At 55.8% G+C, this 25,339-nt stretch overlaps 8 protein-coding genes across 8 annotated transcripts; 4 read left to right on the top strand and 4 right to left on the bottom strand.

The window, feature by feature from the left end:
• Window positions 1-174: 174 nt before the first annotated feature.
• LOC308055035 (uncharacterized protein) lies at window positions 175-1,470 on the bottom strand. Its single transcript, XM_080368608.1, has 2 exons — window positions 1,386-1,470; window positions 175-800 (listed from the first exon to the last, which is right to left on the bottom strand). The coding sequence occupies exon 2, from the start codon at window positions 776-778 to the stop codon at window positions 179-181; it is 600 nt and encodes a 199-aa protein (XP_080224734.1). The 5' UTR covers window positions 779-800; window positions 1,386-1,470; the 3' UTR covers window positions 175-178.
• A 2,956-nt stretch (window positions 1,471-4,426) lies between these two features.
• LOC308055036 (uncharacterized protein) lies at window positions 4,427-5,053 on the top strand. The gene has a single exon (XM_080368609.1). It carries the CDS (start codon window positions 4,442-4,444, stop codon window positions 5,039-5,041), a length of 600 nt encoding a protein of 199 aa, XP_080224735.1. The 5' UTR covers window positions 4,427-4,441; the 3' UTR covers window positions 5,042-5,053.
• Window positions 5,054-7,229: 2,176 nt separating this feature from the next.
• Window positions 7,230-8,208, bottom strand: LOC308055028 (uncharacterized protein; the record flags this gene model as incomplete). The annotated part of the gene is made up of 1 exon (XM_080368599.1): window positions 7,230-8,208. One exon carries the CDS (start codon window positions 8,206-8,208, stop codon window positions 7,306-7,308), a length of 903 nt encoding a protein of 300 aa, XP_080224725.1. The 3' UTR covers window positions 7,230-7,305.
• A 1,249-nt stretch (window positions 8,209-9,457) lies between these two features.
• Window positions 9,458-9,835, top strand: LOC308055054 (feather keratin 4-like; the record flags this gene model as incomplete). Its single annotated transcript, XM_080368634.1, has 1 exon — window positions 9,458-9,835. One exon carries the CDS (start codon window positions 9,458-9,460, stop codon window positions 9,821-9,823), a length of 366 nt encoding a protein of 121 aa, XP_080224760.1. The 3' UTR covers window positions 9,824-9,835.
• Window positions 9,836-12,653: 2,818 nt separating this feature from the next.
• Window positions 12,654-13,557, bottom strand: LOC308055026 (uncharacterized protein; the record flags this gene model as incomplete). The annotated part of the gene is made up of 1 exon (XM_080368597.1): window positions 12,654-13,557. The coding sequence occupies one exon, from the start codon at window positions 13,555-13,557 to the stop codon at window positions 12,655-12,657; it is 903 nt and encodes a 300-aa protein (XP_080224723.1). The 3' UTR covers window position 12,654.
• A 1,246-nt stretch (window positions 13,558-14,803) lies between these two features.
• LOC308055052 (feather keratin 4-like) lies at window positions 14,804-15,173 on the top strand. Its single transcript, XM_080368632.1, has one exon. The coding sequence runs from the start codon at window positions 14,807-14,809 to the stop codon at window positions 15,170-15,172; it is 366 nt and encodes a 121-aa protein (XP_080224758.1). The 5' UTR covers window positions 14,804-14,806; the 3' UTR covers window position 15,173.
• A 2,838-nt stretch (window positions 15,174-18,011) lies between these two features.
• LOC308055050 (feather keratin 4-like) lies at window positions 18,012-18,382 on the bottom strand. Its single transcript, XM_080368628.1, has one exon. It carries the CDS (start codon window positions 18,377-18,379, stop codon window positions 18,014-18,016), a length of 366 nt encoding a protein of 121 aa, XP_080224754.1. The 5' UTR covers window positions 18,380-18,382; the 3' UTR covers window positions 18,012-18,013.
• Window positions 18,383-19,628: 1,246 nt separating this feature from the next.
• Window positions 19,629-23,347, top strand: LOC308055023 (uncharacterized protein; the record flags this gene model as incomplete). The annotated part of the gene is made up of 1 exon (XM_080368594.1): window positions 19,629-23,347. One exon carries the CDS (start codon window positions 19,629-19,631, stop codon window positions 20,529-20,531), a length of 903 nt encoding a protein of 300 aa, XP_080224720.1. The 3' UTR covers window positions 20,532-23,347.
• Window positions 23,348-25,339: the final 1,992 nt, after the last annotated feature.

Below are 25,339 nucleotides of genomic sequence, written 5' to 3' on the forward strand. Positions count from 1 at the left end.
ACACAGCCAGGGCACACCGTGGCGTAGGAGAGTGAGCTGCTGGCACACACAGCCTCCTCCTGTCCCCATGCCAGGGCAGCTGGCACATGCCGCTGGTCCCCGGGATCTTGTTCCACATCCTCATGCCACGGTCCATGTTTCAGGGCTGCTGCAGGCTCTGGGCACCATCCTGACGGCTTTAGAAAGCCCCGCAGCTCCCACGGCGGGACCTGCCCCACCTCTGGGACCCAGGGAGGCAATACCCCGTGCCACAGGAGGAGAAGCCGGAGCTGTAGGACCTCCCACAACTGCCAAAGCTGCTGGACCCACGTTGGCCCCCATAGCCCACATCATCTCCATAGCCCAGGGAATGGCCGTACCCAAGGGAGCCCCTAGAGCCTCCCAAGCCAAAGGAGTTCCCATAGCCCCGCAAGCCCCCATAGCCAGAGGAGCCCCCCAAACCCAGGGAGCCCCCATAGCCTCCCAAACCAAAGGAGCCCCCGTAACTCCGCCACCTCCCATAGCTCAAGGAGCCCCCAGAGCCACCCAAGCCCAGGGAGCCCACAGAGCTTGGGGAACCAAAGGAGCTCCCTAGCCAGGCTGGGCCTGATGATCCCACAATGCTCTCCTGGGGAAAAGAGCTGAGTATGGGGCCCGGCAAGGTCACCACAGCCGGCGGGGGGAAGATGACTGCTCTGGAGTCGGGGCATTGCTGCACACATGGCTCATTGTAGCTCTCAGCAATCGGCCGAGGGCACGTCACCCCACAGGGTCTGCAGGACTCGCTGTAGCCAGACATCCTTCTTGCAATGGCTGTGAGTCTGCAACACACAGCAGTTAGGAGACTTAGGGTAAAGGAACTAATGCCACAGCTGGAGCGGGAGGAGATGAACCAAGATTATTAAGCAATGACTCTGTCTGAGTTAACAGGGAAGCAGATTTATACATGCTAACAAATAAAACTCGTTCTGGTATCAACACAAGTTTTATCCTTTCTTTCATCCCATCATGATCACCTTTGCAAATAATTTTACATGAAGCAGAAATTCAATACTGGATAAATTAGACAAGTCTGTTTGCAGGAACTTGGACTGGTGAGGATGCACTCACAAAGTGTAAGAACCAGTGAAAAAGAATCCAAGAGGAACAGGACAAAAGGCTCGTTGACCATATGTATTCATTCCCTTTATGAGGTATAAGTTGCCCCAAGTATTTCTACAGCCTGAAGATCTACTTCCTATCCTAATGCAATGACTCCTGATACTGCACACATACAAAACAACATTTTCAGAAGGAAAGAAAAGATAGAAGTCTGTAAAAATACTTGCAGGAATCACCTCTGTGACAAAAACATTGTTAAAGTAAATACTAAGAGTAGCAGAACAAACAAATGAAATCACACTTACCTTGTTCACTAGAGATGGAGGCAAGAGAAGCAGATAGAAGCGCTGTGGGTGATACGAGCTTTTATATGCTTCTTTAAGCCACCCTTTGTGCCTCTGGTCCTAATATGTTACAAAACAGATGCGATAGTGGGAGCTTTAATTTTGTCATCTCAGCACTGTCCCTCCCAAATGTTAGTGTGGGTGTGATACAGCTGCTGCTGACAATCAATTATCTGTGATTGTCAGTTTAGGGGATTTGGGGAACTTGCAGCTGAAGGGCTGCCATACAGTCATCAACTGAAAGCCAGAATAAGACTGGTGTGTCACACCAGTGCTATTTTAATATTCAAGGTAGTACTTACACGGTGTGGAGCCCTTTTTGGTGCCATGTGCACAAACCAGGTGAAGGTCATCTAACAAGAGATAGAAGTTTGGCTTTGACAGGACACAAGTTCTTGCAGTTGGCATAGGACCTGTAAATGTTGTTATACAGCAGAGCAAAGACCTGACATGATGCAGGCTCGCTCCTGATGGGATATCACTATTGCTAACAACAGCATGAAAGCAATAAGCCCTAGACAAATCTTTAGTTTGTGCTTTAAGCTTTTCATTTTACCTATCATTTACCCAGGCGGGGAGATCTGTGTCTGATTTACTGCACCTGTCAATGCTACAGGGGAACGACAGGCCCATCATCACCAGAGATTAACTATAACCCACGTGGAGCTAGCATTGCTCCATTGAAACCGTTCTCAACATCCTTCTCTCAAGTCTTCTGAGACAAATAAATGACTCTGGGTTAACAGAGGAGTATCTAGGCTAAGTGACACCTCCAAAGAGGCAGAAAAGGCTTAATTTATATAGCCAGAACTGTTGACAAGGTCTCTGTCTAAAGCTAATACCAAACATTGCAAAATTTCATTTGAAATCTCTATATCTAGAAGGTCAGTTAGAAATACCTTTAAAAATAATCCTAATTTTCTTTTCCTTCACCCCAAAGTACTGACTACTTAAGAAAAAATAGGAAATTAATAAAATGGTATTAAAAAGGATTTATTTTAATGGGATAAGCCTGTGGCATCATAGAGTTATGTGCAAATGTGTTGTTTTCTAATTTTACAGTATTGCAAAAGATAGGCTATAAATTACCTCTAAATTTTAAGATAGCTGTGCCTTTGAAGTGTCATCAGGATTTGCTGATAATAATGAGAGGCACCTGGAAGATAATGACTTTAAGCTGCTTCACAAATACTCGTTAATACTTACTGCTTGCAATTTATGTTATTATCATATTAAAAGAAGGGCAGGATTTAGAAGCTCCCTTGTTATGAAACAGCAGCATTTTAAAATATGCCTATGTCACTTGTTTTGATTCCCTAATCAGACTTCGATTTGTAATTTCAGTGCTTGCAATGATTTGATTTTCATTCATGGTGTTAATTTCTTCTTTTTACTATGTATTGGTATGTTGGGGAGACTATGACATGTCCATGCTACAGACTAAGAGTAGCCTCATGTCCCTTTATAAGCCAGTTTTTTGCCAATATGCCTGAAATGCCTATTGCCTTTAATTCTTGGAGGGAAAAAAGAGCCCTATTACAAACTATCTGAATTTTCAGGCTATCTGCCCATGTTCTGAAAAATGAGGGGTCTCAGATTGGTGTCCTAAAATTTCTACTCTTAGGCTCTCCAGACGACTTGCTCTCACCTATAAATGACCCCCTCTCTCATGCATGAAGCTGTACCTAATGACACAGAGCACTTCATTCACACATCTCTAAATTGGTGCTCTTGCACAAGGTTTGTGTGCTGATAGTTGCATGTTTGTGTATAGCAATGGTACAGCACATCAAATATGAATTTTTAGTGAGTGTAAAGCCTCTTATCATTCTCAGGAATGTCTCTGAAGTGTCACTGCCTCCAAGACATTCCAAAGACAGCAATAAAAATAACAATGGAATCCACCTTATAATTCATGAGTAATTATTGGTATTTGATCTGCAGATATGGATGTTAAAAACCCTCTGTTTCTAAACTGGGTATAGATACCTGAAATTCTCCCTTTTCCTATTACATCTCTCCCACTTTTTACCCAGCTTGCATGTATTTTCACAATGTTCATTCAAACTACACTATTCTTAAAAGATAGATAACTAATTGATTCTTACTCATCTACCATAAAAAGAGTAGATGCCCCAGTGCTGGTGTTGGGTATTAGATATCTGAAAGATCTCATAATTCTCCAGACCAATGCCCACAAGTCGGTATTGACATTGTATCACACCTCTTTTTGAAGGTGGGGAGTGGCAATGCGAAGCAAGCAAAATTAAATCCATCAATGTGAAGGCTGTTACGTTACCATGTAGGACCTGAGGCTTAAAGGGTGTTTTGTATCTGTAAGCAGTTTGAGGAAGATATAAAAGCTGTCTCCACTCTGAGCCTCTCTATCCACATCTCCTGGCTTATTCTCCTTGGTGAACAGGGTAAGTCTGATTTGGCTCAAACTTTGTCCTTCTCAAGCTTTATTCTTTTGATGCTAAATTCTGCATGATGTTATAGATTGGCAGGTTAGAGAAGTGCAGGTGTCAGAAGGTGTTCTCCTTAGAATAAAATGGGAAGTTCCACTATGCCACCTGAATAACCATTTCCCAGGCATTTTAGTTCCAATTCAGGATCTACATGCATTATAAAACTCCGAATTACCAGAGTACTCTTAGTATCTACCACCTTGTGGTAGTATTTGCCCCATAAGGGCAAATATTCCTGTTGGAAGCTGAGTGTTACTGGGGAAGCAGTATGAAACTATTAAAATAGCTGGCTACATCTGACATCTCTTCTCTTAACTTGCTGTTAATACATTACCAAACTTCAGTCTCTTTGAGCTGGTCTTAATAAATTAGATTAATCACACTCCAAGTAAGAGCAGTGATGTCAAGTGTGGGATTCACCACACGTGACATTAGATGTCTGCTTAATAATCTTTGTTCATCTCCTCCCGCTCCAGCTGTGGCATTAGTTCCTTTACCCTAAGTCTCCTAACTGCTGTGTGTTGCAGACTCACAGCCATTGCAAGAAGGATGTCTGGCTACAGCGAGTCCTGCAGACCCTGTGGGGTGACGTGCCCTCGGCCGATTGCTGAGAGCTACAATGAGCCATGTGTGCAGCAATGCCCCGACTCCAGAGCAGTCATCTTCCCCCCGCCGGCTGTGGTGACCTTGCCGGGCCCCATACTCAGCTCTTTTCCCCAGGAGAGCATTGTGGGATCATCAGGCCCAGCCTGGCTAGGGAGCTCCTTTGGTTCCCCAAGCTCTGTGGGCTCCCTGGGCTTGGGTGGCTCTGGGGGCTCCTTGAGCTATGGGAGGTGGCGGAGTTACGGGGGCTCCTTTGGTTTGGGAGGCTATGGGGGCTCCCTGGGTTTGGGGGGCTCCTCTGGCTATGGGGGCTTGCGGGGCTATGGGAACTCCTTTGGCTTGGGAGGCTCTAGGGGCTCCCTTGGGTACGGCCATTCCCTGGGCTATGGAGATGATGTGGGCTATGGGGGCCAACGTGGGTCCAGCAGCTTTGGCAGTTGTGGGAGGTCCTACAGCTCCGGCTTCTCCTCCTGTGGCACGGGGTATTGCCTCCCTGGGTCCCAGAGGTGGGGCAGGTCCCGCCGTGGGAGCTGCGGGGCTTTCTAAAGCCGTCAGGATGGTGCCCAGAGCCTGCAGCAGCCCTGAAACATGGACCGTGGCATGAGGATGTGGAACAAGATCCCGGGGACCAGCGGCATGTGCCAGCTGCCCTGGCATGGGGACAGGAGGAGGCTGTGTGTGCCAGCAGCTCACTCTCCTATGCCACGGTGTGCCCTGGCTGCGTGGCCTCAGTATCCCCTGCATCCCTCCACCACCTTGGCTGTCCACTGTGTCCTGAGCGGGGCACCAGTACCAGGGCGTGCTACCTGCATTACGCCTTTCCCCTTGTACTGCCTTGATTTTCTGTAATTGGCTGCTCTGCTTCTCTTTGACATTAAAACCCCGTGGTGTTGCACAAGAGCCTCTTGGTTTTCATTTGTCCTTCAGCCTCCTCTGGGAGCAATATTCACTCTTGTGTAGGGAAGAAGTGCCTGGAGTCTCTCAGCAGTCCAAGTGTCTTGACAAAAACGGAGCTTTGTTTTAGTCCTTCATGGATTTCTTAAGCGTGTCTGTTTAATTATTTTTTTTTTCAGGGCTTTACTACGTAAGTACTCTGCAGAAATTTTCTGTCACTGCAAAGTGATCTAAAATTGCTTCCTGTATTTGTGCCATTATGATTAAACACATCACAGGCACAGGTATGCTTGGATTTAAAAATCTACAAATAAATTAAAATATCAGCAGACTATTATGTGAAAAAGAAGTTGGGTTTTTTTTTTAGTGACAAGAAGGACTTTCTTTCCTCAGCATAAAATTTTGTCATAGTTGAAATTCATTCCTAGTTCTCATTAACATATTTTGTACATTTTTCTTGAAGGTGTGGTTTCCTGAACCACTGTTCATAGGTGCCATGACAGAACCTGTACTGTGCTAAGCTCAGATGAGTTCACAGCCTCTGCTCTCCTTGCCAGAAGAGCTCAATTAAATGATGATGGAAATATGTTTTTTTCCTAGCTCTAAACGTTCTTGTACCATAAACCAACAGAAGCTCAGAGATGACAGGGAAAGCCCCATGGGAGGTAGGAGTGGGATTTCTGCAGGGTTTATGAACTGCTTTTGTCTGCCATTGATGTGGGTGGAAACCTGATGTCAAAAGCTGACCTTCACAGCCTATAAAACTGTAAACAAAGCCACACTTAAAGGAGGGTGGGGAGGGGGGGCACAGAAATCTCATTGTGTTATACAGCAGAACTTCAGCAAGAAAAAAGTAAGAGGAAAAAACCCACAAGCCTCTCCTTCATTGACAGAGTTGAACTCTCCCCATATCTTAAATTACTCCATGACAAATATCCTCTATAAGCACAAAATGAGAACCAAGATGGGAAGAATGTACATAATTACTCCAAAGAAAATTTCAGGAGGTGAACAGGGAAACCCCTGCTACATTTAGCAAAGCCCAGAGCTGCCGCGGAGGACTCGGCTGAACTGGCATAAGAAATATGGGCTGCAGTACTTGCTGCTCAGTGTGGAGAGATATGAAATCCTATAGTCAGAAGGGGCTGTGAAGATGGACAAGAAACTGAAGGGGCCCCCAAACCAAGGAAACCTACAGGATTAAACGACCAGCAGGACAAGGCCGAGCTGGTGCCGCTCCCAGGCTGAGAAGACCAGGCAAAGCAGCACTGCCAGTGCCTGTCCTGCTCTCTGCCTTTTGCCCTTTCCTCAGCTACTGCAAACACCACCAAAAGGCTTTCTCTCCCCTGACTGCTGCCTGCATCACCCCTGTCCCTACACTGCCCACACTCACCATTCCTGGGAAGCTCAGGACTAGAATTTGCTCTCCCACACCTGCCAGGCACCCACCCCAGGGTCTTCCCAACACGGAACAAGGATGGAGGGAGACAAGATTTGGATGCAGGAAATCTTTATTGTGCCCAGAGGGGCAGGAGGGTCTCTCAGGGGGACAGTAGGCCAGACCCAGAGATGCTGGTTGTCGTGTGTTGGGGGAGGCAGAGGCACCTTCTCGGGAGCATGGCTTCTCGCTCCAAATGTCGCCTTGGTGAGGCATTCCAGCTCCCCAGGAATTGGCCCGTCAGCCCTGCAGGGCTCTTTGGGTGTCCCTCCTGCCCCATCTGACGGCGAGGAAGAGAGTGGAGAGGAGGAGAGCAGAGGGCAGGAGAAGAGGTCAGGGAGGGGCCGAGGTTGTGCTGCACTGCCAGCTGCGCTGGTGTTGCGCGGCGCTGGGGATGCTCAGTACTCCTCAGTGGCCCGTGCCCACCAGCTCAGCGTGGCATGGTTGGTGGTGGCGTTGGGCTGCGGCTGGGCTGGGTCTAGCAGGGCCCACAGGTGTCCCAGAGCTTCTTGCCGTAGCGGGGCCAGGCGCAGGGGGTGCAGGCCGCAGAGGTGTAGGGTCTGCCAAAGGTGCAGAGGCCGCCCGAGCCCTGTGTGGCCCCAGCGCTGTAGAGGCCCCCCAGCCCCAGGGAGCCCCCAAAGGCGGGTGCTCCGGAGGAGCCCACCACGGCTTGCTGGGGGAAGGAGCTGAGGATGGGGCCGGGGAAGGTGACGACCACGGGGGGCGGCTGGATGAAGGCCGTTGAGTCGGGGCACTGGCGGGCGCACAGCTCGTTGCAGCTCTCAGCGATGGGCTGGGGGACGGCAACGCTGGTTTTTGGTGGGCACAGGTCGTAGCAAGACATCGTGGCGAGGGTGGGAGAGCGGATCCTGAAAGACGCGGCCCAAAGACAGGTGTCATGAGTGAAGGAGATGGCCCGGCCAAGCCGTGCCCTGTTCCCAGGCCTGTGCTGGAGCTGGAGGAGCCAGAGCCAGCTCCTTGCCCGCACTGCCTGCTGCTTGCCCTTTGCCCAGCCAGCCCACCGGCTGCCCTGCTCTCCCCACACGCCAGGCACACAAAGCCTCCCCGAGAGCCCGTGCAGGGCCTGGCTCTGCGGGTCCCAGCCGTGGGGCTCCCTCCTCCTCTTGCCGTGCCTCAGCCCACCCTGGCCACTGCAGCCCGCTGCCAGCACAGCTCTCCTGGCCATGGAGGCCCCACACCAGCCCCTGCCACAGGAGGCCGAGACCCCCAAGCCCCCACCTACCCTTGTCCTGAGCAGAGCGAGGCAAGAGTGGTGGATGCTGGCACTCGCCGACAGCAGCCCTTTTATGCTGGGGTGGCGAGCGTGGGGAGGAGCTGGCCGTGCTGGGGACACGTGGCTCATGGTGCCAAGCCCCTGCATCCTCCCCGTGTGGCACGGGGCTGTTGTGCTGATGCCGTTTCCTGGCCAGCCCCAACCCGCTCTATCAGCCCCTGCAATCACCCCACTCGGACGCTTGCCAGCTGCCACCTAATGCCACCAATTAGCCCCACTGTCTTTTCATTATCTCGCTGTGTAAGAGGGCACGCAGCGTGACAAAGGCTGACTGGTAGTGCCCTGCGTGCCATAGCTCTTCTCCAAGGGCTTGGTCTCAGGCTGGCCTCATGCCTTCATCGCAGAGCCACACGGCAGAGCGTGGTCCTGCCGCTGGCCAGGAAGGCAGCCTTGCAAGGGCCTCCCGCACACCAGCCACCGCATGACGTACGCCGCGTGGCTATTATCTACAGAGGCACGAGGTTACGAAACGAAAAATCAAAGGCACTCCTCTCGGGCACTGCCTGCTCAGCACGATGCATCACTCGCCAGCCCAAGGGAACTGGGTGCCATTCCCCTCCAGGCACTGGCCATCGACTTCTGCACGTCTGGGGGCAAGACAGACCCCTTGTGCTCTTCCCCAAGGTGCATGGGGCAAGGAGCACCGATGCCCAACTGCAGCCACTTTGTCACAGGGTCATGTCAGCTGACCCCCAATGCTACCAGGTCCTCACGGGTGTCCCGGGAGCCCCATGTCTGGGGGATGGTGGTGGGCAGGGGCTGCCCTCGGGGTGCTGGGGAGCTGGGAGCCCCGTCTGAATGCGCAGCTGCAGCAGCCCCCGCTGGGCTGGCCTGGCTGGTGCTCGGTGCCGGCCCTCGTCCCGGCAGGGCCTGGCTGCGGGCACAGGGCAGAGATGTCCTGCCAGGGCAGAGCACAGCACAAGGCCGGCACCGTGCGCAGCCCCCAGCAGGGAGGTTCCTGCTCTCATTTAGCCCACGCAGCAGGACCGGGAGGAAGGCTGGGAAGCGGCAGGTGCTGGTCGGTGCAGGGGATGCTGACTCAGGGAGGGACAGGAGCCGGACAGCCCCGTTGTCATCGGCAGGAGGGAGTGCCGCCTCTGCAGATTGGCCCAGGTGGTGCTGAGCAATGGCGCGGCCGGTATAAAAGCTCTGCCTCTGCCCGGCTCTCCACACAACTGCTCTGGTCGCCTTCTCCTCTGGGAACAGGGTAAGTCTGTGAGCGCTTCCCCTCCTGGCCCCCTGCTCATGCCCCAGCCCCTCCAATCCGGGTGCTTACGTCTGCTGCTCTCTTTCAACCTCTGCCCTCTTGCAGAGCACCGTCCGATCCCTCGCCACGATGTCTTGCTACGACCTGTGCCCACCAAAAACCAGCGTTGCCGTCCCCCAGCCCATCGCTGAGAGCTGCAACGAGCTGTGCGCCCGCCAGTGCCCCGACTCAACGGCCTTCATCCAGCCGCCCCCCGTGGTCGTCACCTTCCCCGGCCCCATCCTCAGCTCCTTCCCCCAGCAAGCCGTGGTGGGCTCCTCCGGAGCACCCGCCTTTGGGGGCTCCCTGGGGCTGGGGGGCCTCTACGGCGCTGGGGCCACACAGGGCTCGGGCGGCCTCTGCACCTTTGGCAGACCCTACACCTCTGCGGCCTGCACCCCCTGCGCCTGGCCCCGCTACGGCAAGAAGCTCTGGGACACCTGTGGGCCCTGCTAGACCCAGCCCAGCCGCAGCCCAACGCCACCACCAACCATGCCGCGCTGAGCTGGTGGGCACGGGCCACTGAGGAGTACTGAGCATCCCCAGCGCCGCGCAACACCAGCACAGCTGGCAGTGCAGCACAACCTCGGCCCTTCCCTGACCTCTTCTCCTGCCCTCTGCTCTCCTCCTCTCCACTCTCTTCCTCGCCGTCAGATGGGGCAGGAGGGACACCCAAAGAGCCCTGCAGGGCTGACGGGCCAATTCCTGGGGAGCTGGAATGCCTCACCAAGGCGACATTTGGAGCGAGAAGCCATGCTCCCGAGAAGGTGCCTCTGCCTCCCCCAACACACGACAACCAGCATCTCTGGGTCTGGCCTACTGTCCCCCTGAGAGACCCTCCTGCCCCTCTGGGCACAATAAAGATTTCCTGCATCCAAATCTTGTCTCCCTCCATCCTTGTTCCGTGTTGGGAAGACCCTGGGGTGGGTGCCTGGCAGGTGTGGGAGAGCAAATTCTAGTCCTGAGCTTCCCAGGAATGGTGAGTGTGGGCAGTGTAGGGACAGGGGTGATGCAGGCAGCAGTCAGGGGAGAGAAAGCCTTTTGGTGGTGTTTGCAGTAGCTGAGGAAAGGGCAAAAGGCAGAGAGCAGGACAGGCACTGGCAGTGCTGCTTTGCCTGGTCTTCTCAGCCTGGGAGCGGCACCAGATCCACCGTGTCCCACTGCCCCGCAAAAGCACGGCAATGTGTCTGTGCACCTGCACAGAGGTGGCCAGACCAGAGCCAGTGTTGAACCCCTGGGCTGAGAAACGACGCTCGACTGATGGAGAGCAGCTTGTCAGGAAAGGCCGTGGGGGTGCTGTGGCCACCAAGGTGAGCATGAATGTCCACATGCCTTGGAGCAAAAGCAGGGAGCAGAAGTCTGGGATGCATGTGGAAGAGGTGGAATGAGGAAATCCTTGCCCTCCACTCAGCACTGGCGAGGCCGCCCCAGCACAGGAGACATGTGGGGCTACTTGGAGAGAGTCCAGCATGGGGCCACGCAGACAATTGTGCTGGTTTGGACTGGGGTGGCGGCAATTTTGGCCTTACTGGCAAGTCTTGGTCTATACTTTTGATTTATACAGACAACAGTGTTGCTAACACCGGGATGTGTTTTTTGGAGCTGAGCAGTGAGTACACAGAGCCAAGGCCTTTTCTCCTTGTCACGCTGCCCCACCAACAAGTAGCCTGGTGGTGCACATCGAGCTGAGAGGGGACACGGCTGGGACGGCTGCCCCGCGTGACCCAAGGGATATACCTTACGACCGGTTGTGATATTCTCTAGCCTGACAGTTTCCTCGCTTTTCCCCTTCCAGTTGCCTCCTCCATCCCAGCGTTGGGGAGCAAGCAAGCGAGCAGCTCTGGGGTGTTAACTCGCTAGCTGGGGTCAAACCACACAAATGATGAAGGGGCAGGGAGCATGCCTCTGCTGCGGAGAGCCTCAGAGAGATGGCACTGTTCCTGCTGGCATCGGGGATGCTCAGGGCAGTCTCCCCAATGTGCATACACGTCTGATGGGAGGCTTTCAAGAAGATGGAGCCAGGCTCCTTTTGGAGGTGTCCCTTGGTAGGACAAGTGGTGATGGGCTCCAGCTGAAACACCAGAGGCTCTGCCTCAACATCCCAATCCTCTTTTTCACTGTGAGGGTGAGCAAGCACAGTCCCAGCTTGGCCCGGGAGGTTGTGGCGTCTCTGTCCCTGGAGACATGCACCAAGTGTCTGGGCATGGTGCTGGGTGCACTGGCTGGAGGTGGCAGCATGAGAAGATGCCCTGCAAGGACTCCTCCCACAATGGTCAGGCTGTGATTTCTGTGATTTTGTCTCTGCGGCAGAGAAGCTATGAGCACCAAGTGTGTTGGTCAGTGCGTGGTGTGAGCACAGGGAAGGAGAGAAGAAGGAAAAGAAGAGGGAAGGGAAGTGAAGGGAAGTGAAGGGAAGGGAAGGGAAGGGAAGGGAAGGGAAGGGAAGGGAAGGGAAGGGAAGGGAAATGTGTAAAGAAGGGGAAATGTGTAAAGAAGAAGGAACAAAGAGGAAAGAAGAGGAAAGTGTAGGGTTTGACCCACTGATGTCAAAGGTCTCTTCATCCCTAAATACTCCAATGATTTGATGATGCTACCATAGGGAACAGGACGTGTACGCCTTCCCTTTCCTTCCTCCCCAAGGCTCTCAAGCAGACCCAAGGAGGCACAAAGTGTGGCAGCCATACCAGGTATTGCCTCTGGCTGGCTTCCAGCCCCTGGGGCATCCACGCTCCTCTGTAAGGAGGCTGGAGGCCTGCAAACGGCCCCAGGCTGCATGTCCTGCTGGCAGGGGGGCAGCCTGCCTTCAGGCAGGGCCCTTGGACATCGGGCGTGGGACCATGTATGGCCAGAGGCACCAGAGCTGTGAGGTCTCCCCAAAAGACGTCTCCTTCTGGCTCTGCTGGGCTTGGGACACTGCCCTGGTGTGGTTGGCAGGGGCCACGTGCAGGGCAAGGGAACCCCACAGCCGAGGCTGGGCATTGAAAGCAATGCTAGAGAGGCAGGCGTTGCATGCAGGTGTGTTTTATTGCAGTGCAGAAAGACATATAACTCAGAGGCAGGTAAGTTGACAACCGGGCCCTCAAGAGCGATGTTGCTGCAGGCTTCTCCCAGGTGGTGGCTGTTATAGAGACAAGCCGTTGCCCTGTGGGACACTGGTGGAGTCACACATCTGGGCACAGGCAAGAGCAAGGAGATGGGGTGTCATAGAGAAAGGGAAAAGAGGGGAGAAATGAGAGGAGGCGTGAGCCTGAGATGGCCCAGGGACTGTGGAAGCTCTGGGGCTGGGTCTAGCAGGGCCCACAGGTGTCCCAGAGCTTCTTGCCGTAGCGGGGCCAGGCGCAGGGGGTGCAGGCCGCAGAGGTGTAGGGTCTGCCAAAGGTGCAGAGGCCGCCCGAGCCCTGTGTGGCCCCAGCGCTGTAGAGGCCCCCCAGCCCCAGGGAGCCCCCAAAGGCGGGTGCTCCGGAGGAGCCCACCACGGCTTGCTGGGGGAAGGAGCTGAGGATGGGGCCGGGGAAGGTGACGACCACGGGGGGCGGCTGGATGAAGGCTGTTGAGTCGGGGCACTGGCGGGCGCACAGCTCGTTGCAGCTCTCAGCGATGGGCTGGGGGACGGCAACGCTGGTTTTTGGTGGGCACAGGTCGTAGCAAGACATCGTGGCGAGGGTGGGAGAGCGGATCCTGAAAGACGCGGCCCAAAGACAGGTGTCATGAGTGAAGGAGATGGCCCGGCCAAGCCGTGCCCTGTTCCCAGGCCTGTGCTGGAGCTGGAGGAGCCAGAGCCAGCTCCTTGCCCGCACTGCCTGCTGCTTGCCCTTTGCCCAGCCAGCCCACCGGCTGCCCTGCTCTCCCCACACGCCAGGCACACAAAGCCTCCCCGAGAGCCCGTGCAGGGCCTGGCTCTGCGGGTCCCAGCCGTGGGGCTCCCTCCTCCTCTTGCCGTGCCTCAGCCCACCCTGGCCACTGCAGCCCGCTGCCAGCACAGCTCTCCTGGCCATGGAGGCCCCACACCAGCCCCTGCCACAGGAGGCCGAGACCCCCAAGCCCCCACCTACCCTTGTCCTGAGCAGAGCGAGGCAAGAGTGGTGGATGCTGGCACTCGCCGACAGCAGCCCTTTTATGCTGGGGTGGCGAGCGTGGGGAGGAGCTGGCCGTGCTGGGGACACGTGGCTCATGGTGCCAAGCCCCTGCATCCTCCCCGTGTGGCACGGGGCTGTTGTGCTGATGCCGTTTCCTGGCCAGCCCCAACCCGCTCTATCAGCCCCTGCAATCACCCCACTCGGACGCTTGCCAGCTGCCACCTAATGCCACCAATTAGCCCCACTGTCTTTTCATTATCTCGCTGTGTAAGAGGGCACGCAGCGTGACAAAGGCTGACTGGTAGCGCCCTGCGTGCCATAGCTCTTCTCCAAGGGCTTGGTCTCAGGCTGGCCTCATGCCTTCATCGCAGAGCCACACGGCAGAGCGTGGTCCTGCCGCTGGCCAGGAAGGCAGCCTTGCAAGGGCCTCCCGCACACCAGCCACCGCATGACGTACGCCGCGTGGCTATTATCTACAGAGGCACGAGGTTACGAAACGAAAAATCAAAGGCACTCCTCTCGGGCACTGCCTGCTCAGCACGATGCATCACTCGCCAGCCCAAGGGAACTGGGTGCCATTCCCCTCCAGGCACTGGCCATCGACTTCTGCACGTCTGGGGGCAAGACAGACCCCTTGTGCTCTTCCCCAAGGTGCATGGGGCAAGGAGCACCGATGCCCAACTGCAGCCACTTTGTCACAGGGTCATGTCAGCTGACCCCCAATGCTACCAGGTCCTCACGGGTGTCCCGGGAGCCCCATGTCTGGGGGATGGTGGTGGGCAGGGGCTGCCCTCGGGGTGCTGGGGAGCTGGGAGCCCCGTCTGAATGCGCAGCTGCAGCAGCCCCCGCTGGGCTGGCCCGGCTGGTGCTCGGTGCCGGCCCTCGTCCCGGCAGGGCCTGGCTGCGGGCACAGGGCAGAGATGTCCTGCCAGGGCAGAGCACAGCACAAGGCCGGCACCGTGCGCAGCCCCCAGCAGGGAGGTTCCTGCTCTCATTTAGCCCACGCAGCAGGACCGGGAGGAAGGCTGGGAAGCGGCAGGTGCTGGTCGGTGCAGGGGATGCTGACTCAGGGAGGGACAGGAGCCGGACAGCCCCGTTGTCATCGGCAGGAGGGAGTGCCGCCTCTGCAGATTGGCCCAGGTGGTGCTGAGCAATGGCGCGGCCGGTATAAAAGCTCTGCCTCTGCCCGGCTCTCCACACAACTGCTCTGGTCGCCTTCTCCTCTGGGAACAGGGTAAGTCTGTGAGCGCTTCCCCTCCTGGCCCCCTGCTCATGCCCCAGCCCCTCCAATCCGGGTGCTTACGTCTGCTGCTCTCTTTCAACCTCTGCCCTCTTGCAGAGCACCGTCCGATCCCTCGCCACGATGTCTTGCTACGACCTGTGCCCACCAAAAACCAGCGTTGCCGTCCCCCAGCCCATCGCTGAGAGCTGCAACGAGCTGTGCGCCCGCCAGTGCCCCGACTCAACGGCCTTCATCCAGCCGCCCCCCGTGGTCGTCACCTTCCCCGGCCCCATCCTCAGCTCCTTCCCCCAGCAAGCCGTGGTGGGCTCCTCCGGAGCACCCGCCTTTGGGGGCTCCCTGGGGCTGGGGGGCCTCTACGGCGCTGGGGCCACACAGGGCTCGGGCGGCCTCTGCACCTTTGGCAGACCCTACACCTCTGCGGCCTGCACCCCCTGCGCCTGGCCCCGCTACGGCAAGAAGCTCTGGGACACCTGTGGGCCCTGCTAGACCCAGCTCCAGAGCTTCCACAGTCCCTGGGCCATCTCAGGCTCACGCCTCCTCTCATTTCTCCCCTCTTTCCCCTTTCTCTATGACACCCCATCTCCTTGCTCTTGCCTGTGCCCAGATGTGTGACTCCACCAGTGTCCCACAGGGCAACGGCTTGTCTCTATAACAGCCACCACCTGGGAGAAGCCTGCAGCAACATCGCTCTTGAGGGCCCGGTTGTCAACTTACCTGCCTCTGAGTTATATGTCTTTCTGCACTGCAATAAAACACACCTGCATGCAACGCCTGCCTCTCTAGCATTGCTTTCAATGCCCAGCCTCGGCTGTGGGGTTCCCTTGCCCTGCACGTGGCCCCTGCCAACCACACCAGGGCAGTGTCCCAAGCCCAGCAGAGCCAGAAGGAGACGTCTTTTGGGGAGACCTCACAGCTCTGGTGCCTCTGGCCATACATGGTCCCACGCCCGATGTCCAAGGGCCCTGCCTGAAGGCAGGCTGCCCCCCTGCCAGCAGGACATGCAGCCTGGGGCCGTTTGCAGGCCTCCAGCCTCCTTACAGAGGAGCGTGGATGCCCCAGGGGCTGGAAGCCAGCCAGAGGCAATACCTGGTATGGCTGCCACACTTTGTGCCTCCTTGGGTCTGCTTGAGAGCCTTGGGGAGGAAGGAAAGGGAAGGCGTACACGTCCTGTTCCCTATGGTAGCATCATCAAATCATTGGAGTATTTAGGGATGAAGAGACCTTTGACATCAGTGGGTCAAACCCTACACTTTCCTCTTCTTTCCTCTTTGTTCCTTCTTCTTTACACATTTCCCCTTCTTTACACATTTCCCTTCCCTTCCCTTCCCTTCCCTTCCCTTCCCTTCCCTTCCCTTCCCTTCCCTTCCCTTCCCTTCACTTCCCTTCACTTCCCTTCCCTCTTCTTTTCCTTCTTCTCTCCTTCCCTGTGCTCACACCACGCACTGACCAACACACTTGGTGCTCATAGCTTCTCTGCCGCAGAGACAAAATCACAGAAATCACAGCCTGACCATTGTGGGAGGAGTCCTTGCAGGGCATCTTCTCATGCTGCCACCTCCAGCCAGTGCACCCAGCACCATGCCCAGACACTTGGTGCATGTCTCCAGGGACAGAGACGCCACAACCTCCCGGGCCAAGCTGGGACTGTGCTTGCTCACCCTCACAGTGAAAAAGAGGATTGGGATGTTGAGGCAGAGCCTCTGGTGTTTCAGCTGGAGCCCATCACCACTTGTCCTACCAAGGGACACCTCCAAAAGGAGCCTGGCTCCATCTTCTTGAAAGCCTCCCATCAGACGTGTATGCACATTGGGGAGACTGCCCTGAGCATCCCCGATGCCAGCAGGAACAGTGCCATCTCTCTGAGGCTCTCCGCAGCAGAGGCATGCTCCCTGCCCCTTCATCATTTGTGTGGTTTGACCCCAGCTAGCGAGTTAACACCCCAGAGCTGCTCGCTTGCTTGCTCCCCAACGCTGGGATGGAGGAGGCAACTGGAAGGGGAAAAGCGAGGAAACTGTCAGGCTAGAGAATATCACAACCGGTCGTAAGGTATATCCCTTGGGTCACGCGGGGCAGCTGTCCCAGCCGTGTCCCCTCTCAGCTCGATGTGCACCACCAGGCTACTTGTTGGTGGGGCAGCGTGACAAGGAGAAAAGGCCTTGGCTCTGTGTACTCACTGCTCAGCTCCAAAAAACACATCCCGGTGTTAGCAACACTGTTGTCTGTATAAATCAAAAGTATAGACCAAGACTTGCCAGTAAGGCCAAAATTGCCGCCACCCCAGTCCAAACCAGCACAATTGTCTGCGTGGCCCCATGCTGGACTCTCTCCAAGTAGCCCCACATGTCTCCTGTGCTGGGGCGGCCTCGCCAGTGCTGAGTGGAGGGCAAGGATTTCCTCATTCCACCTCTTCCACATGCATCCCAGACTTCTGCTCCCTGCTTTTGCTCCAAGGCATGTGGACATTCATGCTCACCTTGGTGGCCACAGCACCCCCACGGCCTTTCCTGACAAGCTGCTCTCCATCAGTCGAGCGTCGTTTCTCAGCCCAGGGGTTCAACACTGGCTCTGGTCTGGCCACCTCTGTGCAGGTGCACAGACACATTGCCGTGCTTTTGCGGGGCAGTGGGACACGGTGGATCTGGTGCCGCTCCCAGGCTGAGAAGACCAGGCAAAGCAGCACTGCCAGTGCCTGTCCTGCTCTCTGCCTTTTGCCCTTTCCTCAGCTACTGCAAACACCACCAAAAGGCTTTCTCTCCCCTGACTGCTGCCTGCATCACCCCTGTCCCTACACTGCCCACACTCACCATTCCTGGGAAGCTCAGGACTAGAATTTGCTCTCCCACACCTGCCAGGCACCCACCCCAGGGTCTTCCCAACACGGAACAAGGATGGAGGGAGACAAGATTTGGATGCAGGAAATCTTTATTGTGCCCAGAGGGGCAGGAGGGTCTCTCAGGGGGACAGTAGGCCAGACCCAGAGATGCTGGTTGTCGTGTGTTGGGGGAGGCAGAGGCACCTTCTCGGGAGCATGGCTTCTCGCTCCAAATGTCGCCTTGGTGAGGCATTCCAGCTCCCCAGGAATTGGCCCGTCAGCCCTGCAGGGCTCTTTGGGTGTCCCTCCTGCCCCATCTGACGGCGAGGAAGAGAGTGGAGAGGAGGAGAGCAGAGGGCAGGAGAAGAGGTCAGGGAGGGGCCGAGGTTGTGCTGCACTGCCAGCTGCGCTGGTGTTGCGCGGCGCTGGGGATGCTCAGTACTCCTCAGTGGCCCGTGCCCACCAGCTCAGCGCGGCATGGTTGGTGGTGGCGTTGGGCTGCGGCTGGGCTGGGTCTAGCAGGGCCCACAGGTGTCCCAGAGCTTCTTGCCGTAGCGGGGCCAGGCGCAGGGGGTGCAGGCCGCAGAGGTGTAGGGTCTGCCAAAGGTGCAGAGGCCGCCCGAGCCCTGTGTGGCCCCAGCGCCGTAGAGGCCCCCCAGCCCCAGGGAGCCCCCAAAGGCGGGTGCTCCGGAGGAGCCCACCACGGCTTGCTGGGGGAAGGAGCTGAGGATGGGGCCGGGGAAGGTGACGACCACGGGGGGCGGCTGGATGAAGGCCGTTGAGTCGGGGCACTGGCGGGCGCACAGCTCGTTGCAGCTCTCAGCGATGGGCTGGGGGACGGCAACGCTGGTTTTTGGTGGGCACAGGTCGTAGCAAGACATCGTGGCGAGGGATCGGACGGTGCTCTGCAAGAGGGCAGAGGTTGAAAGAGAGCAGCAGACGTAAGCACCCGGATTGGAGGGGCTGGGGCATGAGCAGGGGGCCAGGAGGGGAAGCGCTCACAGACTTACCCTGTTCCCAGAGGAGAAGGCGACCAGAGCAGTTGTGTGGAGAGCCGGGCAGAGGCAGAGCTTTTATACCGGCCGCGCCATTGCTCAGCACCACCTGGGCCAATCTGCAGAGGCGGCACTCCCTCCTGCCGATGACAACGGGGCTGTCCGGCTCCTGTCCCTCCCTGAGTCAGCATCCCCTGCACCGACCAGCACCTGCCGCTTCCCAGCCTTCCTCCCGGTCCTGCTGCGTGGGCTAAATGAGAGCAGGAACCTCCCTGCTGGGGGCTGCGCACGGTGCCGGCCTTGTGCTGTGCTCTGCCCTGGCAGGACATCTCTGCCCTGTGCCCGCAGCCAGGCCCTGCCGGGACGAGGGCCGGCACCGAGCACCAGCCGGGCCAGCCCAGCGGGGGCTGCTGCAGCTGCGCATTCAGACGGGGCTCCCAGCTCCCCAGCACCCCGAGGGCAGCCCCTGCCCACCACCATCCCCCAGACATGGGGCTCCCGGGACACCCGTGAGGACCTGGTAGCATTGGGGGTCAGCTGACATGACCCTGTGACAAAGTGGCTGCAGTTGGGCATCGGTGCTCCTTGCCCCATGCACCTTGGGGAAGAGCACAAGGGGTCTGTCTTGCCCCCAGATGTGCAGAAGTCGATGGCCAGTGCCTGGAGGGGAATGGCACCCAGTTCCCTTGGGCTGGCGAGTGATGCATCGTGCTGAGCAGGCAGTGCCCGAGAGGAGTGCCTTTGATTTTTCGTTTCGTAACCTCGTGCCTCTGTAGATAATAGCCACGCGGCGTACGTCATGCGGTGGCTGGTGTGCGGGAGGCCCTTGCAAGGCTGCCTTCCTGGCCAGCGGCAGGACCACGCTCTGCCGTGTGGCTCTGCGATGAAGGCATGAGGCCAGCCTGAGACCAAGCCCTTGGAGAAGAGCTATGGCACGCAGGGCGCTACCAGTCAGCCTTTGTCACGCTGCGTGCCCTCTTACACAGCGAGATAATGAAAAGACAGTGGGGCTAATTGGTGGCATTAGGTGGCAGCTGGCAAGCGTCCGAGTGGGGTGATTGCAGGGGCTGATAGAGCGGGTTGGGGCTGGCCAGGAAACGGCATCAGCACAACAGCCCCGTGCCACACGGGGAGGATGCAGGGGCTTGGCACCATGAGCCACGTGTCCCCAGCACGGCCAGCTCCTCCCCACGCTCGCCACCCCAGCATAAAAGGGCTGCTGTCGGCGAGTGCCAGCATCCACCACTCTTGCCTCGCTCTGCTCAGGACAAGGGTAGGTGGGGGCTTGGGGGTCTCGGCCTCCTGTGGCAGGGGCTGGTGTGGGGCCTCCATGGCCAGGAGAGCTGTGCTGGCAGCGGGCTGCAGTGGCCAGGGTGGGCTGAGGCACGGCAAGAGGAGGAGGGAGCCCCACGGCTGGGACCCGCAGAGCCAGGCCCTGCACGGGCTCTCGGGGAGGCTTTGTGTGCCTGGCGTGTGGGGAGAGCAGGGCAGCCGGTGGGCTGGCTGGGCAAAGGGCAAGCAGCAGGCAGTGCGGGCAAGGAGCTGGCTCTGGCTCCTCCAGCTCCAGCACAGGCCTGGGAACAGGGCACGGCTTGGCCGGGCCATCTCCTTCACTCATGACACCTGTCTTTGGGCCGCGTCTTTCAGGATCCGCTCTCCCACCCTCGCCACGATGTCTTGCTACGACCTGTGCCCACCAAAAACCAGCGTTGCCGTCCCCCAGCCCATCGCTGAGAGCTGCAACGAGCTGTGCGCCCGCCAGTGCCCCGACTCAACGGCCTTCATCCAGCCGCCCCCCGTGGTCGTCACCTTCCCCGGCCCCATCCTCAGCTCCTTCCCCCAGCAAGCCGTGGTGGGCTCCTCCGGAGCACCCGCCTTTGGGGGCTCCCTGGGGCTGGGGGGCCTCTACGGCGCTGGGGCCACACAGGGCTCGGGCGGCCTCTGCACCTTTGGCAGACCCTACACCTCTGCGGCCTGCACCCCCTGCGCCTGGCCCCGCTACGGCAAGAAGCTCTGGGACACCTGTGGGCCCTGCTAGACCCAGCCCCAGAGCTTCCACAGTCCCTGGGCCATCTCAGGCTCACGCCTCCTCTCATTTCTCCCCTCTTTCCCCTTTCTCTATGACACCCCATCTCCTTGCTCTTGCCTGTGCCCAGATGTGTGACTCCACCAGTGTCCCACAGGGCAACGGCTTGTCTCTATAACAGCCACCACCTGGGAGAAGCCTGCAGCAACATCGCTCTTGAGGGCCCGGTTGTCAACTTACCTGCCTCTGAGTTATATGTCTTTCTGCACTGCAATAAAACACACCTGCATGCAACGCCTGCCTCTCTAGCATTGCTTTCAATGCCCAGCCTCGGCTGTGGGGTTCCCTTGCCCTGCACGTGGCCCCTGCCAACCACACCAGGGCAGTGTCCCAAGCCCAGCAGAGCCAGAAGGAGATGTCTTTTGGGGAGACCTCACAGCTCTGGTGCCTCTGGCCATACATGGTCCCACGCCCGATGTCCAAGGGCCCTGCCTGAAGGCAGGCTGCCCCCCTGCCAGCAGGACATGCAGCCTGGGGCCGTTTGCAGGCCTCCAGCCTCCTTACAGAGGAGCGTGGATGCCCCAGGGGCTGGAAGCCAGCCAGAGGCAATACCTGGTATGGCTGCCACACTTTGTGCCTCCTTGGGTCTGCTTGAGAGCCTTGGGGAGGAAGGAAAGGGAAGGCGTACACGTCCTGTTCCCTATGGTAGCATCATCAAATCATTGGAGTATTTAGGGATGAAGAGACCTTTGACATCAGTGGGTCAAACCCTACACTTTCCTCTTCTTTCCTCTTTGTTCCTTCTTCTTTACACATTTCCCCTTCTTTACACATTTCCCTTCCCTTCCCTTCCCTTCCCTTCCCTTCCCTTCCCTTCCCTTCCCTTCCCTTCCCTTCACTTCCCTTCACTTCCCTTCCCTCTTCTTTTCCTTCTTCTCTCCTTCCCTGTGCTCACACCACGCACTGACCAACACACTTGGTGCTCATAGCTTCTCTGCCGCAGAGACAAAATCACAGAAATCACAGCCTGACCATTGTGGGAGGAGTCCTTGCAGGGCATCTTCTCATGCTGCCACCTCCAGCCAGTGCACCCAGCACCATGCCCAGACACTTGGTGCATGTCTCCAGGGACAGAGACGCCACAACCTCCCGGGCCAAGCTGGGACTGTGCTTGCTCACCCTCACAGTGAAAAAGAGGATTGGGATGTTGAGGCAGAGCCTCTGGTGTTTCAGCTGGAGCCCATCACCACTTGTCCTACCAAGGGACACCTCCAAAAGGAGCCTGGCTCCATCTTCTTGAAAGCCTCCCATCAGACGTGTATGCACATTGGGGAGACTGCCCTGAGCATCCCCGATGCCAGCAGGAACAGTGCCATCTCTCTGAGGCTCTCCGCAGCAGAGGCATGCTCCCTGCCCCTTCATCATTTGTGTGGTTTGACCCCAGCTAGCGAGTTAACACCCCAGAGCTGCTCGCTTGCTTGCTCCCCAACGCTGGGATGGAGGAGGCAACTGGAAGGGGAAAAGCGAGGAAACTGTCAGGCTAGAGAATATCACAACCGGTCGTAAGGTATATCCCTTGGGTCACGCGGGGCAGCCGTCCCAGCCGTGTCCCCTCTCAGCTCGATGTGCACCACCAGGCTACTTGTTGGTGGGGCAGCGTGACAAGGAGAAAAGGCCTTGGCTCTGTGTACTCACTGCTCAGCTCCAAAAAACACATCCCGGTGTTAGCAACACTGTTGTCTGTATAAATCAAAAGTATAGACCAAGACTTGCCAGTAAGGCCAAAATTGCCGCCACCCCAGTCCAAACCAGCACAATTGTCTGCGTGGCCCCATGCTGGACTCTCTCCAAGTAGCCCCACATGTCTCCTGTGCTGGGGCGGCCTCGCCAGTGCTGAGTGGAGGGCAAGGATTTCCTCATTCCACCTCTTCCACATGCATCCCAGACTTCTGCTCCCTGCTTTTGCTCCAAGGCATGTGGACATTCATGCTCACCTTGGTGGCCACAGCACCCCCACGGCCTTTCCTGACAAGCTGCTCTCCATCAGTCGAGCGTCGTTTCTCAGCCCAGGGGTTCAACACTGGCTCTGGTCTGGCCACCTCTGTGCAGGTGCACAGACACATTGCCGTGCTTTTGCGGGGCAGTGGGACACGGTGGATCTGGTGCCGCTCCCAGGCTGAGAAGACCAGGCAAAGCAGCACTGCCAGTGCCTGTCCTGCTCTCTGCCTTTTGCCCTTTCCTCAGCTACTGCAAACACCACCAAAAGGCTTTCTCTCCCCTGACTGCTGCCTGCATCACCCCTGTCCCTACACTGCCCACACTCACCATTCCTGGGAAGCTCAGGACTAGAATTTGCTCTCCCACACCTGCCAGGCACCCACCCCAGGGTCTTCCCAACACGGAACAAGGATGGAGGGAGACAAGATTTGGATGCAGGAAATCTTTATTGTGCCCAGAGGGGCAGGAGGGTCTCTCAGGGGGACAGTAGGCCAGACCCAGAGATGCTGGTTGTCGTGTGTTGGGGGAGGCAGAGGCACCTTCTCGGGAGCATGGCTTCTCGCTCCAAATGTCGCCTTGGTGAGGCATTCCAGCTCCCCAGGAATTGGCCCGTCAGCCCTGCAGGGCTCTTTGGGTGTCCCTCCTGCCCCATCTGACGGCGAGGAAGAGAGTGGAGAGGAGGAGAGCAGAGGGCAGGAGAAGAGGTCAGGGAAGGGCCGAGGTTGTGCTGCACTGCCAGCTGCGCTGGTGTTGCGCGGCGCTGGGGATGCTCAGTACTCCTCAGTGGCCCGTGCCCACCAGCTCAGCGCGGCATGGTTGGTGGTGGCGTTGGGCTGCCAGTTGAAATCCGTTTTCAGGAGACTGAGATGAAAAAGACAGAAGGTTTATGAGAGATATTCCAACATCCTGTTATGAGTGAAACGTCTCTGCTGTTCTTTCCTGTGGTGTGTATGTTTTATGGGTAACCTGGATGAAGTTGATTAAGAATAGCTGAGCACCAGGATTCAGTTTCTGCCTACGTAAGGACCACTCCAGGACTGATCATACCCTAAAGATGGATCTTTCTGTTCTTATACTTCTTACAAGCCCTAAAGAACAGTGTAAGAAGCTCAGTCTCACCTACTACTGAGTTCCCCAAAATGGGGAAAAATACCCAAGTCAGATGTAGCTTTGCTTTGAGTAGGAGGGTTTATTTATGTATCCCAAAATACTACTGAGCTCAGCTAGAAAGGTGGCAGTCTCATGCATCTATCTTAATTTTTGTAAAACACTGAAATAAATATCTGAAATCACAGTATTTTCATCAGGGATAATTTAAGCTTCTAATTGTCTTAGAGCACTAAATCAGTTTCTCAGTTTTTGCACTCACACCCAGTCTCCCAAATCCTGCATTTACTACCGCTTTCAGTAAGAGTAGGTACAGAGAGAAACAGCATCATACTGCTCAGAAGCTGAGCATACATATTGAATCTTCTACAACTACTCCAATACAGGTTCTGATTAAGTAAAGAGAAAGAAATCAACAAATCATGCTCAGCAAGGCAAATAAACCAAGAGAAGTTTCTGGTTGAACGCAGGGATGGAGTTTATACAGTTTCTCAGTGTTCGTACAGGGTCTGAGTCTTGCTTGGTGCTGGGGGTTGCATTTGGCTGCCTAACAGAAATTAACAGCTCTGGTGAAAGTTTTGTGTTTGTCATGGTTATGGTTTTATTTGAGTTCTCACATCTTGTGATGTCCATGTTACACCATCATGATTTCTTTAATCTTGGGTCTTAATTGGTTATAGTGTAATTCCTGGTATCATTATAGTAATCTCACTGGAATTACCATGTGCATTAAGCTGACTCCACATGTTACTTCCTCCTTTACAAAGCTGTCGTAAACTTGTCTGCTCAGAGATTTTGTAAGACTCATCTTTGGCTGACATGTACATTTTTCCTTAACAATCTTTTAAATTTACCTGGTAAATTAACTGAAGACAGAGTGCAGCTTCTCCTAGGACTACTCAAGAATTTGTCTTTTCCATCCCTAACCTAAATAGACCTGGTTGACCTAAGATGGGTTTTAAGTGGTCGTGAATGTCAACTGAGATCATACAATATGCATGACAATTCCCCAACAGCTTGGATTTAGAGCAACAGTCTTTTGAATGACAACTTAATCCTATGTAAATACCATTTTGCCTCACTAAAAGGGTTTGAGTGGGAATTGAAATGCAGCTTTAAAGGGACCTGTGGTTCTGCTGACGGGGATTTGACCTAGGAAGTCAAAGAAATCACCATCCAGAAAGGTATGAAGTCCCACCCCTTCCCATGATCCACCAAAAAAAGGTGCAATTTTGAGGAAAAATCAAAGCAGCAGATAAAGTTGGGGGGTTTTGGGTTTGTTTGTTTTTGTTGTTTTTTTTTTTTTTTTATTAAATGTTGTGGGTGTTAACTCTTATCAAGTATGTTCTGGGACTTGTTGAGAAAAAAGTACTTTGTAATGATTTCACAAACATTCATTAGCTGATGTTCAACCCAGCTAATGTTTGATGTTGTGTTAATGTATGAAAATGTGTGAGTGATTTAGACGCCTCAATGTTACACAATCGCATTTGCTTTAATGTAAAGGAAACAAGGTGGTGCACACCATTACTTTAATTAAATCATGATTTGTGCCATTGGAAGTCATGGGTCAATAAACACAATCCTTTCAACATTCTTGATCAAATCCTCTGTTAGGATAAGATGTCATATTTGCTATATATGTTGTTATTTCAAAGTATACTTCCCAGAAAAAAATCTGCATACATTTATGATTATTTACCCTTTTTCTGTGC

Source organism: Falco punctatus, assembly GCF_963210335.1.
Source record: "Falco punctatus genome assembly, chromosome: 18".
In the NCBI taxonomy this organism is placed as follows: Eukaryota; Metazoa; Chordata; class Aves; order Falconiformes; family Falconidae; genus Falco; species Falco punctatus.

Coding starts and splice junctions, on each gene's coding strand:
- LOC308055035 (XM_080368608.1), bottom strand. CDS start 778: ATGTCTGGCTACAGCGAGTCCTGCAGACCCTGTGGGGTGACGTGCCCT.
- LOC308055036 (XM_080368609.1), top strand. CDS start 4,442: ATGTCTGGCTACAGCGAGTCCTGCAGACCCTGTGGGGTGACGTGCCCT.
- LOC308055052 (XM_080368632.1), top strand. CDS start 14,807: ATGTCTTGCTACGACCTGTGCCCACCAAAAACCAGCGTTGCCGTCCCC.
- LOC308055050 (XM_080368628.1), bottom strand. CDS start 18,379: ATGTCTTGCTACGACCTGTGCCCACCAAAAACCAGCGTTGCCGTCCCC.